At 46.4% G+C, this 14,746-nt stretch overlaps 1 protein-coding gene across 1 annotated transcript in view; it reads left to right on the forward strand.

The window, feature by feature from the left end:
- ABCD1 (ATP binding cassette subfamily D member 1) overlaps positions 1-14,746 on the forward strand; it is a 130,492-nt gene that overhangs the window by 97,787 nt on the left and 17,959 nt on the right. The window contains exons 7-8 of the mRNA XM_082264427.1: positions 6,018-6,163; positions 12,084-12,168. Of these exons, the coding sequence (XP_082120553.1) occupies positions 6,018-6,163; positions 12,084-12,168 (231 nt within the window). The remainder of the gene's footprint in view (positions 1-6,017; positions 6,164-12,083; positions 12,169-14,746) is intronic.

The raw sequence follows: 14,746 nt of genomic DNA on the forward strand, positions 1-14,746 counted from the left end.
TATCGCGTTTACTAACAAAGGGAAAGATTTTTGACGTTTTTTGGTTTTTTTTTTAACGCGTAATGGCATCGATCTGCATTTTGTTTGCGGTACTGCGACATTGCGGCGGACAGATCGGACCCTTGACTGACATTTTTGACACTTTTGGGGTTACCAGTGACATTATTGCAGTAATCAGTGCTATACATATGCACTGTTACTGCAAAATGACACTGGTAGTGAAGGGGTTAACTTTATTTGAGAGGGAGGGGTGGTGTGTGTCCCTAGGGGTGTGACTCTAACTGTGATTGGCTGTGGCTTGAGCTGTAGAAACAGTGATCAACGGTCCTACATAGTAGAACCATGTGATCACTGTTTCTACACAGGGGAGAATGACAGGTGGCTTGTTTACACTAGCCGCCTGACTTTCTCCCTCTGCAGCGACGATCGCAGAGTGACCGGCGGACGATCGGGTCCGCCGGTCACACGCGCGGGGGGGGGGGGGGTCCGTGACCACGCGGGAGCGCGCTCGCTCCCTAGACCCTCACAGGCTAGCGACATAGATCTACGTCACTCTGCCTGTGAGGGGCTGACTGCCGCAGTAAATATACTGTGAGCAGTCGGCAACTGGTTAATGCAGTCGGCAACTGGTTAATGTGCTTCTTCTTGAGCCACTCCTTTGTTGCCTTGGCGATATGTTTCGGGTCATTTTCATGCTGGAAGATCCATCCATGATCCATCTTTAGTGTTCTGGCTGAGAGAAGGTTGTTCCCATCACATCACAGGTTCCCAAAAGGGCTAAATGTGGCAGGGGGGGGGGGGGGGGGGCAAACAAGCAGGATGTCCCCTTTTAAATTGTTTTTGTGAATCTATTACAAAGTTACTTTCCTGAAGACCCTGCCAGAGACAGCACTTCCTGTTGCAGGCTGACAACACTACACTTAGTACAGGCATACCCCGTTTTACGTACACTCGCGAGTACGGACACAGCATGGTCAGCTTGACATGGCACTGCTGCTTGTTTTTAACATTGGCGTCTATGGGAAATCTTGGTCAGCTTGACATGGCACAGCTCCCAAACCATAAGTGACAGGGACACCAAACTTAGGAAGCACCGAGAGGGGACCTAGGACTACAACATATCCTATTTGTGGCCGGCCAGCTTGCCTAGGTTATCTACCATGTCATAGTCCTGGATCCCCTTAACATGCTCCCCAAGCTTGGTGTCCTTGTCACTTATGGTTTGGGAGCAATGCCATGTCAAGCTAACCAAGATTTCCCATGGAGTTAGTGTATTTACATGCATTGAGAAATGAAAAAAGTTATTGCTTCACTTTAAGTACATTTTTGTTTTACATACATGCTCTGGTCCCATTGTGTACTTAAAAGTGGGGTATGCCTGTAATTAGCAGCAGTGTTGTCACCCTGATGTGCATGCTCTATCAGTCGACTGTTGGGGTGACTATCAGGTCTGTTACATAAGCAACCCAATGGACTAAAAAAGGGTTAGTTCACCTTTTTTTGCAAATAATGAAATTGTGAACTAAAGCCAGCCATAGGCGGATCGAAATTTGGGTGGTTCAGCAGGAATGGGCTGAATTTTAACCAGTCTATGGGGATGCTGGTTGTAGGGAAGTCCATCTATTGATCATCTTCTGTGCAATCAGGCTGTCTGATTTTTTTTTTTTCAGTCCGATCACTGCCGGTGACTATAGACGCCAGCAGTAATAATAGGGAAAATATAATTTTATATTTTCTGGGGGGTGGAGGGGAGCAGGGCCCTGTCAGGAAGACCGTATGGGACACCATGATTTCTAACAGCAGCACAGTGAGTGGTAGAAGGTTGTCACCGAAGAATATAAAATTAACGGTTGTAGGGAGGGTGTAGTGAGTTTCATATTTTGTGAAAATGTGAACTAACCCTTTAAAGCGGCGTTCAACAGGCTAACATCATTGCAAAGCAGTGACTTAAAGTGATACTAAAGTCTTGTTTTTCTATTTACACAACAGACATATTATAATTTCTCCTCTGTGTAATGGTTTTGCTCAGAGCAGCCCTGATCCTCCTCTTCTCGGGTCCCTCGCCAGCTCTCCTGGCCCCTCCCTTCTATTGAGTGCCCCCATAGCAAGCAGCTTGCTATGGGGGCATCCGTGCTGAGCTGCAGCTCTCTGTGTGTCCATTCAGATGCGGAGCTGCTGTATGGCCCCACCCTCTCTCTCTCCTGATTGGCTAACTGAGTTTGACAGCAGTGGGAACCATGGCGCAGCTGCTGTGTCTCAGCCAATCAGGAGAGAGAGTCCTGGACGGCTGAGGCATTCATTGACATCGCTAAAAGAAGATGGGGCTTAGGTAAGACTTAGGGGGGCTGAGGGGGGCAGCTGCAGACAGAAGGCTTTTTATCTTAAAGCAAAGAATGCATTAAAGCGGTGTTACAGCCTCCCCCTCCAAAAATTTAAAGTCAGCAGCTCCACACACTGTACACATACTGTAGCTGCTAACTTTAATATTCGGACACTTACCTGTCCTGGGGTCCGGCGATGTCGGCACCGCAGCCCATGTTTTCATCAGCTGTCCGGTGCTCCAGCCGCCATTGCCGGTCAGGGAACCCAGCAGTGAAGCCTTCTGGCTTCACGGGCAGGTCCCTACTGCACATGCGCGAAGCTCTCTGCGCATTCGGATTGGCTCGGCGGCGGAGGAGGGGTTACCGGAAGTGGGGAAGGGTACCTGTCAAAAACATGTACCCTTTCCCCCCTCCCCCCTGAAAGGTGCCAAATGTGGCACTGGAGGGGGGAGGAAGCAAATTAGCAGAAGTTCCACATTTGGGTGGAACTCCGCTTTAACCACTTGCCGACCGCCGCAAGTACATATACTGCGGCGGTCAGCCCCTCCTGGGCAAAGCGACTTACCGGTACGTCACTCACCCATGAGTTAATAGGGGGGCGAGCTCGTGCCGCCGGAGGTGCGCTCCCGCCCCCGCTCGTTCACAGGGATCTCCGCGCGAGTGACCGGCGGCTCCGATGTCCCCAGCCACTCGCGATCTCCCGCTGGAGAGGGAAAAAGGCAGGCGGCTGATGTAAACAAAGCCGCCTGTCATTCTTCCTGGTGTAACTGCAGAGATCATACGATCCTGCTATGTATGATCGTATGTCTCTGTGGTTACATCAAAAGCCACGCCCCTTGACAGTTAGAAACACGCCCCTAGGGACACACTTAACCCCTGGATCTCTAATAAAATTAACCCCTTCCCTGCCAGTGTCATTTTTACAGTAACAGTGCACATGTATAGCACTGATTACTGTAGTAATGTCACTGGTACCCCCAAAAGTGTCAAAAATGTTAGTCAGGTCTGATCTGTCCAACGCAATGTCGCAGTCCCGCAAAAAAAATCGCAGATCGCCGCCATTACTAGTTTAAAAAAAAACAATAAAAATGACATAAATCTTTCCCGTAGTTAGTAAACGCAGTATCTTTTGCGCAAACCAATCAAAATACGCTATTGCGATTTTTTTTTTTTTTACCAAAAATATGTAGCAGAAAACAAATTGGCCTAAAATGTTAAAAAATTTTGATTTTTCACATATAAAAAATGTGAAAAATATTGTTATTTTTTTCAAAATTGTCGCTCTTTTTTTGTTTCCAGCGCAAACATTAAAAATCACACAGGTGATCAAATACCACCAAAAGAAAGCTCTGTTTGTGGGAAAAAAAGGACGTCAATTTCATTTGGGTACAGTGTCGCACGACCGCGCAATTGTCCGTTAAAGTCACGCAGTGCCGAATCGCAAAATAGGCCCTGGTCTTTGAGCAGCCAAATCCTCCGGGGCTTAAGTGGTTAAGATCAAAAACCTTCTGACTTTACAACCACTTTAACATTATTAGCCTAAGGGCTCATTCACACCAACAGTTAGGGAAACAGTAACACCCTGCGCTTGAGCTGTGCTTTTACCACCACCCCAATCGCTGCCCCCTTTATCTGCCAAGGCAATGGCCATGGGTGCTCAAATACTGCGCCTGTGGCAGGAATTATACCTGCTTGTTAGTGTTGGGTTCAAGGGTTTAAAGCAGGCAGTAAGAAGCAATACAACACCTCCTCACTGCCTGTCAGATGCCCTCTGAAGAGCAATCTGAATGCGTATGGCAAGTGTGAACGAGAACTGAAACAGGAAGAGCTGTTTACTGGCAGGATCTTTAGGTAGAAAACTTTGCAACAGACTCAAAAAATATTTGACTATAGAAGAAGTCTGACTTTTAATAAGGTGTCAATGGCTAGCTGTGAGGTCACTCCTCCTCCCTCCATGGTCATCCAATAACGCAGCTAGCAAGGAGATGGCTGCTTTGACAGGGCCACTTTTCTATATTCCCAGGAGGAATGCAGGGGGAGAGGCCTTGTCAACTGTAATATTCCAGGCAAGTGCTTGGGGACAGAGAAGAGCGCTGTCTGTCAAACCATTTGTCTCTTTGCTAGCTGCGTTGTCAGATGGCCATAGGGTATGTTTGGGGTGTATTCTGGGATACTGAGTTACAGCTAACAAAATCCATGGAAAGTAGGTACTTTTGATCCTCATGTTGGTTTTGGGTCAGAAACTCCGAAAGTTTTTTAAAGACAAAGCCTCTGCAGGTTTAACTAGGCCATCCCCAACCCCCTATTTTATTCATTCTAGACATCCAAATGTGGAACGCAGCTTGCACATCCAGAGGGAACTATGAATACCTTCCTTATGTCCGCGTTATGCGTTATGTATGCGTTGCGGGAAACGCAGTGAGTCCTGGGCATTTCTCACATTGCATTGAAATCGCACGGCATTCATGCGATCTGCGGGTGTCAGTGTTAAATTAACAAACCCAAAACAGCTTGCAAAATGCACACCCATGCGATCCGATTCGGATGGGGAAAAAACAAGTGTCTTACACAAGCTAATGCATTTTGGGTTATAACCGCTTTCCTTGTAGCCTATATACCTGAAACGTGTTAATTTGTTACAGTTGTATTTATATATGTAGTCAATAAAGATTTGCCTTTTACTGATGACCACCTTGATTGATTGTAGCCGCCTTGATTCTACTACTAGTTCTTCTATTGGAGTGTGGAGGCACCTCAGAGCACCGGTTCCTAGCCACAAAAAGCTCATCTGCGCTTGATTGTGGTCCGTTCCCATCCGATTTCCCCCATAGAGATGCATGGGGAACTGACAGCTGTGTCTCCGCACACAGCGCGGAGACACAGCTGTCATCCTCCTGCTCAGCGGGGGGGATCTGCGGATCGATCCCCCGCTGAGAAAAACGGACTCCGTCCGACGGACGGATAGTGTGAAAGGAGCCTTAAATGGGTGGAAGGCGAAATGATTGGTTGACAGGGGTTATTATACTTTGCACTTTTTCCAATTGTGGCTGCTGCACTGCATGTTTTTGCCACTAGATGGCAGTGCACCACTAAAGCATTATGTTTAATAGCAATATATGAACTGCCGCTGTTCAGGTTTTGATGATATTCATAATTGTGAAATTAGTAAAAAGTAATTCATAAGGTGTTTTTATAACCAAGATTATTTTAGGAAAAATTGTGCTAGTGGAGAAAAACCTTTTCTACATTGATTCCTCTATGAACACCTCTATGAACTGCCACTGCAGTCATTTATAAGCAGATATTGGGCAAAAATAAAACATTTTATGAATCTGAACACATCTGTATGATATGCTTTAAAGCAAGCCCATGCCAACAACTGTGGAAAGCACCATAACCATATCCACATTCAGCTGCATATAAAAAAAATGGCAGTTGCTTAATATACAATGCTATAGTTAAAGTAGGGTTTACCATGACTTTAATGCCATACCTGATGTTCTAAGATACACCATTGTGAGTATGAGACATGGATGTTTGATTTGGTTGCATCTCTTTGAATTTGTTTTAAAAAGCCAGTTTCTGATTCTAGTTCCCTCACCTTTCATTGTGGTTTTCATGATGTGAGACTTGGTGAATAAATGGCCCGTTCACCTATTTACTAAGCTGAGTAACACATTTGCTTTGATTTTTCAGGCCTTACATGTCCGTGGGCACCCTCCGCGATCAGGTGATTTACCCCGACACTGCAGATGACATGAGCGCCAAAGGCTTCACGGACAATGATCTGGAAGCCATCCTGCATATAGTGAACCTGAACTACCTGGTGCCAAGAGAAGGAGGTGAGGGTGCACTCTGTACACAATAATCTGTCGCCCCCTAGTGGATGCTTTTCATTACAGTGTATGTAAACCCTGACAATAGTCTTCTCTTATTTGCTTTCTTTTGTTCTGGTAAAGTAAACTTTGTTTTATAAATTCAGATATATATCTTTAGTCCCCTTTCACACTTGTACGACCTGAAAGTCGCGCGACTTGAAGCAATGCCTGTGTAATTTTGATGTCTATAGACCTCAAGTCGCATCAAAGTGGGACCAAAGTAGTGTAGGAACTAATTTGAAGTCGCACAGATATTAATTGTACTCATTGGAAATCATTGGGTTTGACTTGTCATGTGACTTTGCAGTCCCAAGTCGTTGGACAAGTCGCACAAGTGTGAAAGGGGCCTAAAAGTGGAAGAAAAGCCTAAGGGCGCTTGCAGTGCGGAGAGGGAGGTGTCGCAGCCCCCGCTGCTCTCTATGGGGAATCGGATGAGAGCGGGCCGCCTGTCTGCTCTCATCCGATCCAATCCGATCCGATCCCCAGGACTGATAGAAAATAGGGTTTCCATCCGTCCGGATTTCACGGACAGGATCGGATGCGGGTGGCACCGGGTGTCAGCGGACATGTCACCGCTGACATCCGCTGCTCCATAGGGCTGAATGGGGCATCCGATCAGATCCGCCTAAAAAACTGACAGGCGGATCTGATCGGACCGCCCGTGTGAAAGAGCCCTTAGGCGAACTGTTCTTAAAAATATTCCACCTCCCCCTACCTATCCCGTCTAACCTGTATATAAAAAAAAATATGTATGCTTGCTTATTTTTAATTGGATCCGGTCCGATCATGTGATCCTAGGAAGCGCTCGACAGCGGCTGGGAATTCTGGGAGGTGTGAAGTCACCCATAGGTTCTCATAGCCCAGCCGTTGCCGGCACTCCCTCCTACCCATGCAGCAGCTGCTCACTAATACAGGAAAGTTGGAGCTGCAGAATCACATGACCAGAGCGGATTCAAATTAGGTAAGTACACAAATTTAAAATTAGGTAAGTACACAAATCTTTTTTATGCAGTTTAGGCAGAATAGCTAGGAGGAGAGGGAGGCAAGAATTTAAGAATAGATAGTGTATAAGGGAGAAAAAAAATTAAATAAAAAAACAATAAGAAAATAAAAATCTAAAAACTGCTAGAGAGAGAAGCATCTTTTCTTGGCATGTTTCTTCAGCCTTTTTTCTAGTGGTATCTCCCACAGTGGGGATCTGGCTGTGGCTCCTCAGTAAGCCACAACCAGCTCCCATATCCAAGATTATGGTGCCAGGGACCTGTAGCGGTAAGAAGAACCAGCTGTTGGAAGGCAACCCTGGACCCAAAAAGTGGAATCCGGCTAGTTTGTTCCCTTCCCCCAGCCTGTAACTGAGTTGCAGTTTTTTTTTGGTGGGGTGTAGGGGAAGCGTGTACCGAATTTTATTGGTACCCGCTTACACTTCTGCAATCCTCGTCTAGGCATCCCTTGTCTTAGGGGTGCCCATACCCCTCTTGCAACCTCTTGGTACACATCATATGTCCCAGGAGGCTGCAGGACTATTTGCAAAGCACTGTGCGAGCTCACGCATGTGCAGTGGGGAGATGGCTGTGGTACCATATCCAAGTTGGTGGTGCTGGGGACCTGCAGCCGTAAGAAAAACCAGCTGCAGGAAGACAACGCTGGACCCCAGGCACTGGTAAGTACTGGATTTTCAAAAAGTCAGAAACTAAAAGCGGAACTTCACCCAAAAAGGGGAAGTTTCGCTTGTTTACCTCCTTCCCCTTTCGCTTTAATAATTGGCACTTTTTTTGGGGGGGGGGGGAGAGCGGGTACCTGGTTTTGACAGGTACCCGCTCCCACTTCCAGGTCAGGTAACTCCACAGCCATCTGATTGGAAGTTTGCCCCCTTCTTACCCTGCAGCCTTCTGGGTCACATCACAGATCCCAGAAGACTGCGGGACTATTCAAAAAGTGCAGCACGGCTCACGCATGCCCAGTTGGAACTCGGCTGTAAAATTGCAAGTCTTCACTGCCGGTTTCCTTTAGTTAAGATGTCTGCACCTGGACCCAAAGCCCGTTCAAGACTAGGCTCGGGTAAGGACAACAATGGGTCCCTGGACTGGTAAATGTCCTTTTATTAAACGTCAGCAGCTGCAGTATTTGTAGCTGCTAACTTTTACTTTTTTTGAGGGGAGACTGGAGCTCCGCTTTAAGTTCCTCTTTGAAGTGGAACTTTTTTTTTTCATTTTGGATAGAGCAAGGGAGGGCTATAACCCCTGTCGGATTTTTTTTTTTTGTCATCTGTGTCCCATTGTGGAGACTTCCCTTCACTTCCTGTCCCAAAGCCAAACAGGAAAAGATAGGAAGTCTTTGCAAATTAAGGTCATTTCTTGGGTACCCCCAGATAACCAGAACTAGTGTCCCCACTGGAAGATTCCCCCTCTATTGCTTTTATGGGGACAACACAAAATTTGGGATTTTCTTTTACTTTTACTTTGAATGATAATTGTAAACAGGACAAATAGAGAGGCTGAATCTCCCTAATGGGGCCACAGACTGCAAAAAAAATCTGACAGAGGTTCTAACCCCTCCGCAAAGTTTTTCCTTTAGTTATACTTTAGCTATGGGTATCCATTTACCCTTGTGTGGTATATTGATCGAATGGGTTGTCAACTATAGATTGATTATTTCTATCAGGAAAGATCAATCAGAAATATAGGCGGTCAATTATCGAATCATGTATGGCCACCATTAGAAGCATTTTGCCAATGGCCTGAACCATTGGAATATCAGTGTTGGAGTAGGAATGGGAAATTTGGACAAACAGGTTACACATGGATTATTTATGGAAGGTGGATCTGTATGGCAATACCATCAGGAGTCTTCTACCATCCCACAGCCAGACCAAGGCCAGTTCCTTAAGAGCTGGCCACCCTCTCCTAAATGGGAGTCAGCTTGGCATTATGTTATGGCCAGCTTCTAATATATAAAATTATAGTGACACAAGGATTGAATTGGTCGCAGCTGAAATATAAAAGTAAATGGGTTTGCACATGACTGTGCTTAGATCATGGAGGTTTACTGCCCCCACGTGAGCAGAGTGGGGATTATACATGATCCTTTCTAATCTAGCCTTGAATACCGCTATCATCTTCTTAACCTCGGCCGCCTGTCCATATTCAAGCCTTGTGGTTATATAAGGGATTCAATCTTCTTACGACGGCCACATCAGAAAAGAACGCTGCTGGTGCTCAGCCCCCCCCCCCAGCATTACCAGTGTAGTTTATGTACTGGAGATGATGAGTGATCAACGCAACACCCCATCGTGTGTGAAGCATGTAAACCCATTCACTACATTTTCATATAAGCTTTATATTGTTAATAAATGTCATTTTCAATCTGTTTGAATCTCTGTTCTTCATTAAAATAATAGCTAGTGGTCTTACCATGAAGGTCCTTCCATCCTTATATAGGGTGACAACGCTCTGTTCCCATGTCCTGGTTATGTTCCTGCCTGAGAAGGGAGCACCGACCTTGTGCATTACCACTTAAAAGTTTATTAAAATCAAAGAAGGGTAGCGTACAATATACTCACAAACCTAGCATATGAACAAGCATATAGGAAATGGGCACCGCTCGCTTCCAGGACACTTCTCTACTGCTGGATAGCCTGATGGCGTCCTCAAAACCTGATGTGGCTTACGCGTTTTGAGGGAGGACCCTCTTCCTCAGAGCCAAAATCGCCACTGTTCCTGCGTTGTCATGAAAGAGGGGACAACACTATTGGCTATTTCAACACACATGACACCGGCATGGTCCACTGTAGTCACCATCGGTAACCCTACCTGAGATATGACATGCAGCCGTCACTGAGGTGTATGAAGACAAGACTTGGCTGCAAAGAGGCTACAGAAGATCAGCAGCACTATGAAAAAACAGGATGAACAAAGGATGAAAAGAATTTTAAAAAAGTAACCTTTTTTAAAAAAAAAAAACGATGGGCAGTGAACAGTGCAAACTAAATGGCCTTGAGTTAAAGTGGAACTAAGGTCCGCAATACTTACCTCTGCTACAGTGGTCCAACACTCACAAGGTCCCTCACCGGTGCTGGCATCTTCTTCATGGCTTCTTCTAGGTTGATTGGCTGGTGTGGGATGACCTTGCTCCTGCGCATACAGAGGAGTGCTGTCATCCCGGCGTGCGGGAATCTAAACTGCGCTGCGCATGCACAGATCATTGTACATTCTACATAGGACTGCGAGCAGGCAGGTAAAGCCAGGCTGTCTGAACCAGCCTGAACTGATCACTGCTGGTTGGGATTCAAACTGTTCTAAACAGAAGGGAAAGCTGAATGTCAGATTTAAAGTTTTATTAAACCCAGGAGCCTGCGTTCACTATATCTGGTCTCCCACAGTACACAGAACATGGAAATATTTATTTTAGTAAATAGAAACTGCTAAATACCTTTTCTCATCAGCAGTATATAGCAGTCTTGTGACTCCTATCAGTGTCTGGTTAAAGCTTGTAGGAGGAGCTTTCATTCTGCTCTGAGTGTCCTATGAGGCTACTTCAAAACGCACCAGGCAAACCTCCTGCACTTGAAGGGTGGTCCCAGGGGGCCAAGGTGAAAGGTCTATGTCCGTGCTTGACTTGGATAGATGCCACCTTGCTGCCCTCACAAGACTGGGGGAGTCCAAAAGGCTGAAAACAAGAAACAAACAGAGGGAGCACCGGCCTAGTGCATTAGCCTCAAAGAAATGAATTTTAATAGAGTAAAAGAAAGGTACGCACAAACAAATGTTTGGTACAGGCATATCACATAAAGCAGTGGTCCTCAACTCCGGTCCTCAGGGCCCACTAACAGGCCAGATTTTAAGTATTACCTTGGGGAGATGCAGACTAGAGTACTGCAATCACTGAGCAGCAAATTATATCACCTGGGATGTATTTCAGTTATCTTGCAAACCTGACCTGTTAGTGGGCCCTGTAGGCCAGGGTTGAGGACCACTGACATAAATGACCCAAGTGTCCACAGTATCTTGTCATGGATGAATAAAAACGTCCATAGGTTGGCTACCAACCAACCAACAGACCTATGGACGTTTTTATTCATCCATGACGAGATACTGTGGACACTTGGGTCCTTTATGTGATATGCCTGTACCAAACATTCAATTGTGAGTACCTTTCTTGTACTCTATTAAAATTCATTTATTTGAGGATAATGCACTAGGCCAGCGCTCCCTCTGTTTGTTTCTTGTTTTGTCCTATGAGGCTGCAGGACCCCTGACCCACTGTCTGGACAGTGCGGATTGGGCCTGTGCTGATTACTTGAACCCTCCCATGAAAAAATAAACAAACTGAGCATGTGCAGAGTGCCCCCAGGCTCTGTACTATCAGCAGAGGGATTGGTAACTGTGGGAGAAGGGGTGTATCAGAGAAGACAGGATCAAACAGCCTTTTTAAACAATGCGGAGGATTAACCCCTTAGGTTCCACAGTAAGTGTGTAACAAGCATGCTTTACTGCATATACACACTGATTTTACTGTTGTGGGTTTAGTAACACTTTAATCTTTTGAAGTAATAGCCAAGCTATTTTTAAAATGAAGAAAAGTTAACTCTGAAATACTCACCTGTCTCCAACTTACTCACCTGCTCTGCAATCCAGAGCTGCTACACATTTTATTGAATGTTGCCCGTCTTCTGTCCATCAGTGCGGGGCATCATGGACCCGCCCTGCTCAGTTTGGGGTTCTTCTGACCTCCTTCTAAGCTACATCTACATTCACAATGACTTGTATGAGGTTGAGTGCCTTGAAATAACAGCTCTGGCATAAAAAGCCATAAATATGTCTATAGCCCGGGTCCCTGTATAAGAAGATATGACGTTCTCTGCTGACTATGTTGTGTTTATTTCTAGGTTGGGCCTCAGTGAGTGACTGGAAGGATGTTCTCTCCGGGGGTGAGAAGCAGCGAGTAGGAATGGCCCGCATGTTTTATCACAAGTTAGTGTCTTTTTATTGTACTCAAAAATCTGCCCATTACCCAAACTGACATTGAAATTGCTGTCATTTTATTAACCGAAAAGCAGCACCATCCATGGCCATACATACTTATTAAATTATGGAGTCCAGCATAGTCTTACTTGAAGCACAATGACTCTCTTTTTTTACTCTTCTCCATCGCCGCCATCCTTACTGGAATAAAGCACATGCGCAGACAAGCGGCGAGTCTCTGCTAGGTCTTTGGAGATCCCATGGCATGCCTGCTTCAGATCCCCTGTGCATGCCCAAACACATCACAGGCCTCTGCCATATCTCTACCATAGACCATGCAGTGGGACTGCGCATGTGCGAGATCCTGCAAACTGCTCCTGCTCCTACATCACACATTTCTAGGAGCAGTTTGCAGGTTCTCACATGCACATACAAGAGACCCACAGCATGCCTGTGCAAGCACCAGATCCCCCGCACATGCCCAAACACGCCACAGGCGTTTGACACTCTGCGGCCCTTTGCTTAGTTTTATCCAGCCCTTTGGGCACTATTCCTCCCACTGACACCAGTGATCGGGCACTATTCCTCCCACTGACACCAGCGATGGGGCACTATTCCTCCCACTGACACCAATGATGGGGCACTATTCCTCCCACTGACACCAATGATGGGCACTATTCCTTCCACTGACACCAATGAAGGGGCATTATTCCTCCCACTGACACCAATGATGGGGCACAATTCTTTCCACTGATACCAATGACGGGGCACTATTCCTGCCACTGACACCAATGACGGGGCACTATTCCTGCCACTGACACCAATGACGGGGCACTATTCCTGCCACTGACACCAATGACGGGGCACTATTCCTGCCACTGACACCAATGACGGGGCACTATTCCTGCCACTGACACCAATGATGGGGCACTATTCCTGCCACTGACACCAATGATGGGGCACTATTCCTCCCACTGACACCAATGACGGGGCACTATTCCTCCCACTGACACCAATGATGGGGCACTATTCCTCCCACTGACACCAATGATGGGGCACTATTCCTCCCACTGAAACCAATGACGGGGCACTATTCCTGCCACTGACACCAATGACGGGGCACTATTCCTGCCACTGACACCAATGACGGGGCACTATTCCTGCCACTGACACCAATGACGGGGCACTATTCCTCCCACTGACATCAATGACGGGGCACTATTCCTGCCACTGACACCAATGACGGGCACTATTCCTGCCACTGACACCAATGACGGGGCACTATTCCTGCCACTGACACCAATGACGGGGCACTATTCCTGCCACTGACACCAATGACGGGGCACTATTCCTGCCACTGACACCAATGACGGGGCACTATTCCTGCCACTGACACCAATGACGGGGCACTATTCCTGCCACTGACACCAATGACGGGCCACTATTCCTGCCACTGACACCAATGACGGGGCACTATTCCTCCCACTGACACCAATGATGGGGCACTATTCCTCCCACTGACACCAATGATGGGGCTCTATTCCTCCCACTGACACCGATGATGGGGCACTATTCCTCACACTGACACCAGCGATGGGGCACTATTATGTGCTGCTTTTACTCACATATCTGGCTGCTTTTTTTCCCTGAACTTAGATATTGATTTTGGGGAGAAGAAACAAGACAGATCACTGTGTGTGTACAGAGTCATGTGTATTTATAAACACAGAACCCTGTGCTGTGATTGTCCACAGCCGACCAGCAGGTATACAGCCAAAATCATCAGCTGAAACATGCTGACAAACTTGTGCTGTATCCAATCACAGCACAGGTCAACAAGGGGATGCGTGCACACGTGCGGGTACATCGCCTAGCCTGTAGCTGCTGCCCGCCCGCAGTAAAAGTACTGTGGGGAGGCGGCAAGCTGTTAATTGGGAAGTCTAAATGTGGGTGAAACAAAGGTTTAAGAGTCCAGATGTATTTGATTGGTTCTGTAGTAAACTAGGTAAAAGACAGAAGGCAGCCAACACGTTTCAGAGCCAAACAATCCCCTTCATCAGGGCTTTAGAAGTTTTCAATGTGCCCAATGGACTCCTGGATATATCAGTTCAGGGAATGGGGGTCATTATGATGCAGTAGGAGACTTTGTAGCCACTACACCAGAAATTAATTAAGTCCTGAGTCTCTCTGGAGGCCACGGCGCTCTGCAATTCCTCGCACTGAGGGCAGGAGCTCTTTGCCCGTTGAATTGAAATAAATAGCGAAAGCAGAAAATCAAACAAATCGTGCTTTATTGTGCGTCTTCTATATAGACCTCTAACAAATGTATAAACTGTGCATGTGAAAAGCCGTGCGTCAGTGTCACTATCTTTTTAATGAGTCTGCTTAAAGCCGAACTATAAGCAGATATAAAAGACACAATGACAGCTCTGTATTCACCAATTAAAAAAAAAAAAAAGCATTAAAATAAGTTAACCCCTTCCTGCCCTACCCTGACGTCCCTTTAGCAGGGTCTTTATGCGGGGGGGGCTTAGGCATGAAGGATTGGCCGATGGCTACCGCAGTTTTCACATGTTTGGGAACTCGT

Source organism: Pelophylax lessonae (assembly GCF_965119305.1).
Source record: "Pelophylax lessonae genome assembly, chromosome: 7".
Classification (NCBI taxonomy): domain Eukaryota; kingdom Metazoa; phylum Chordata; class Amphibia; order Anura; family Ranidae; genus Pelophylax; species Pelophylax lessonae.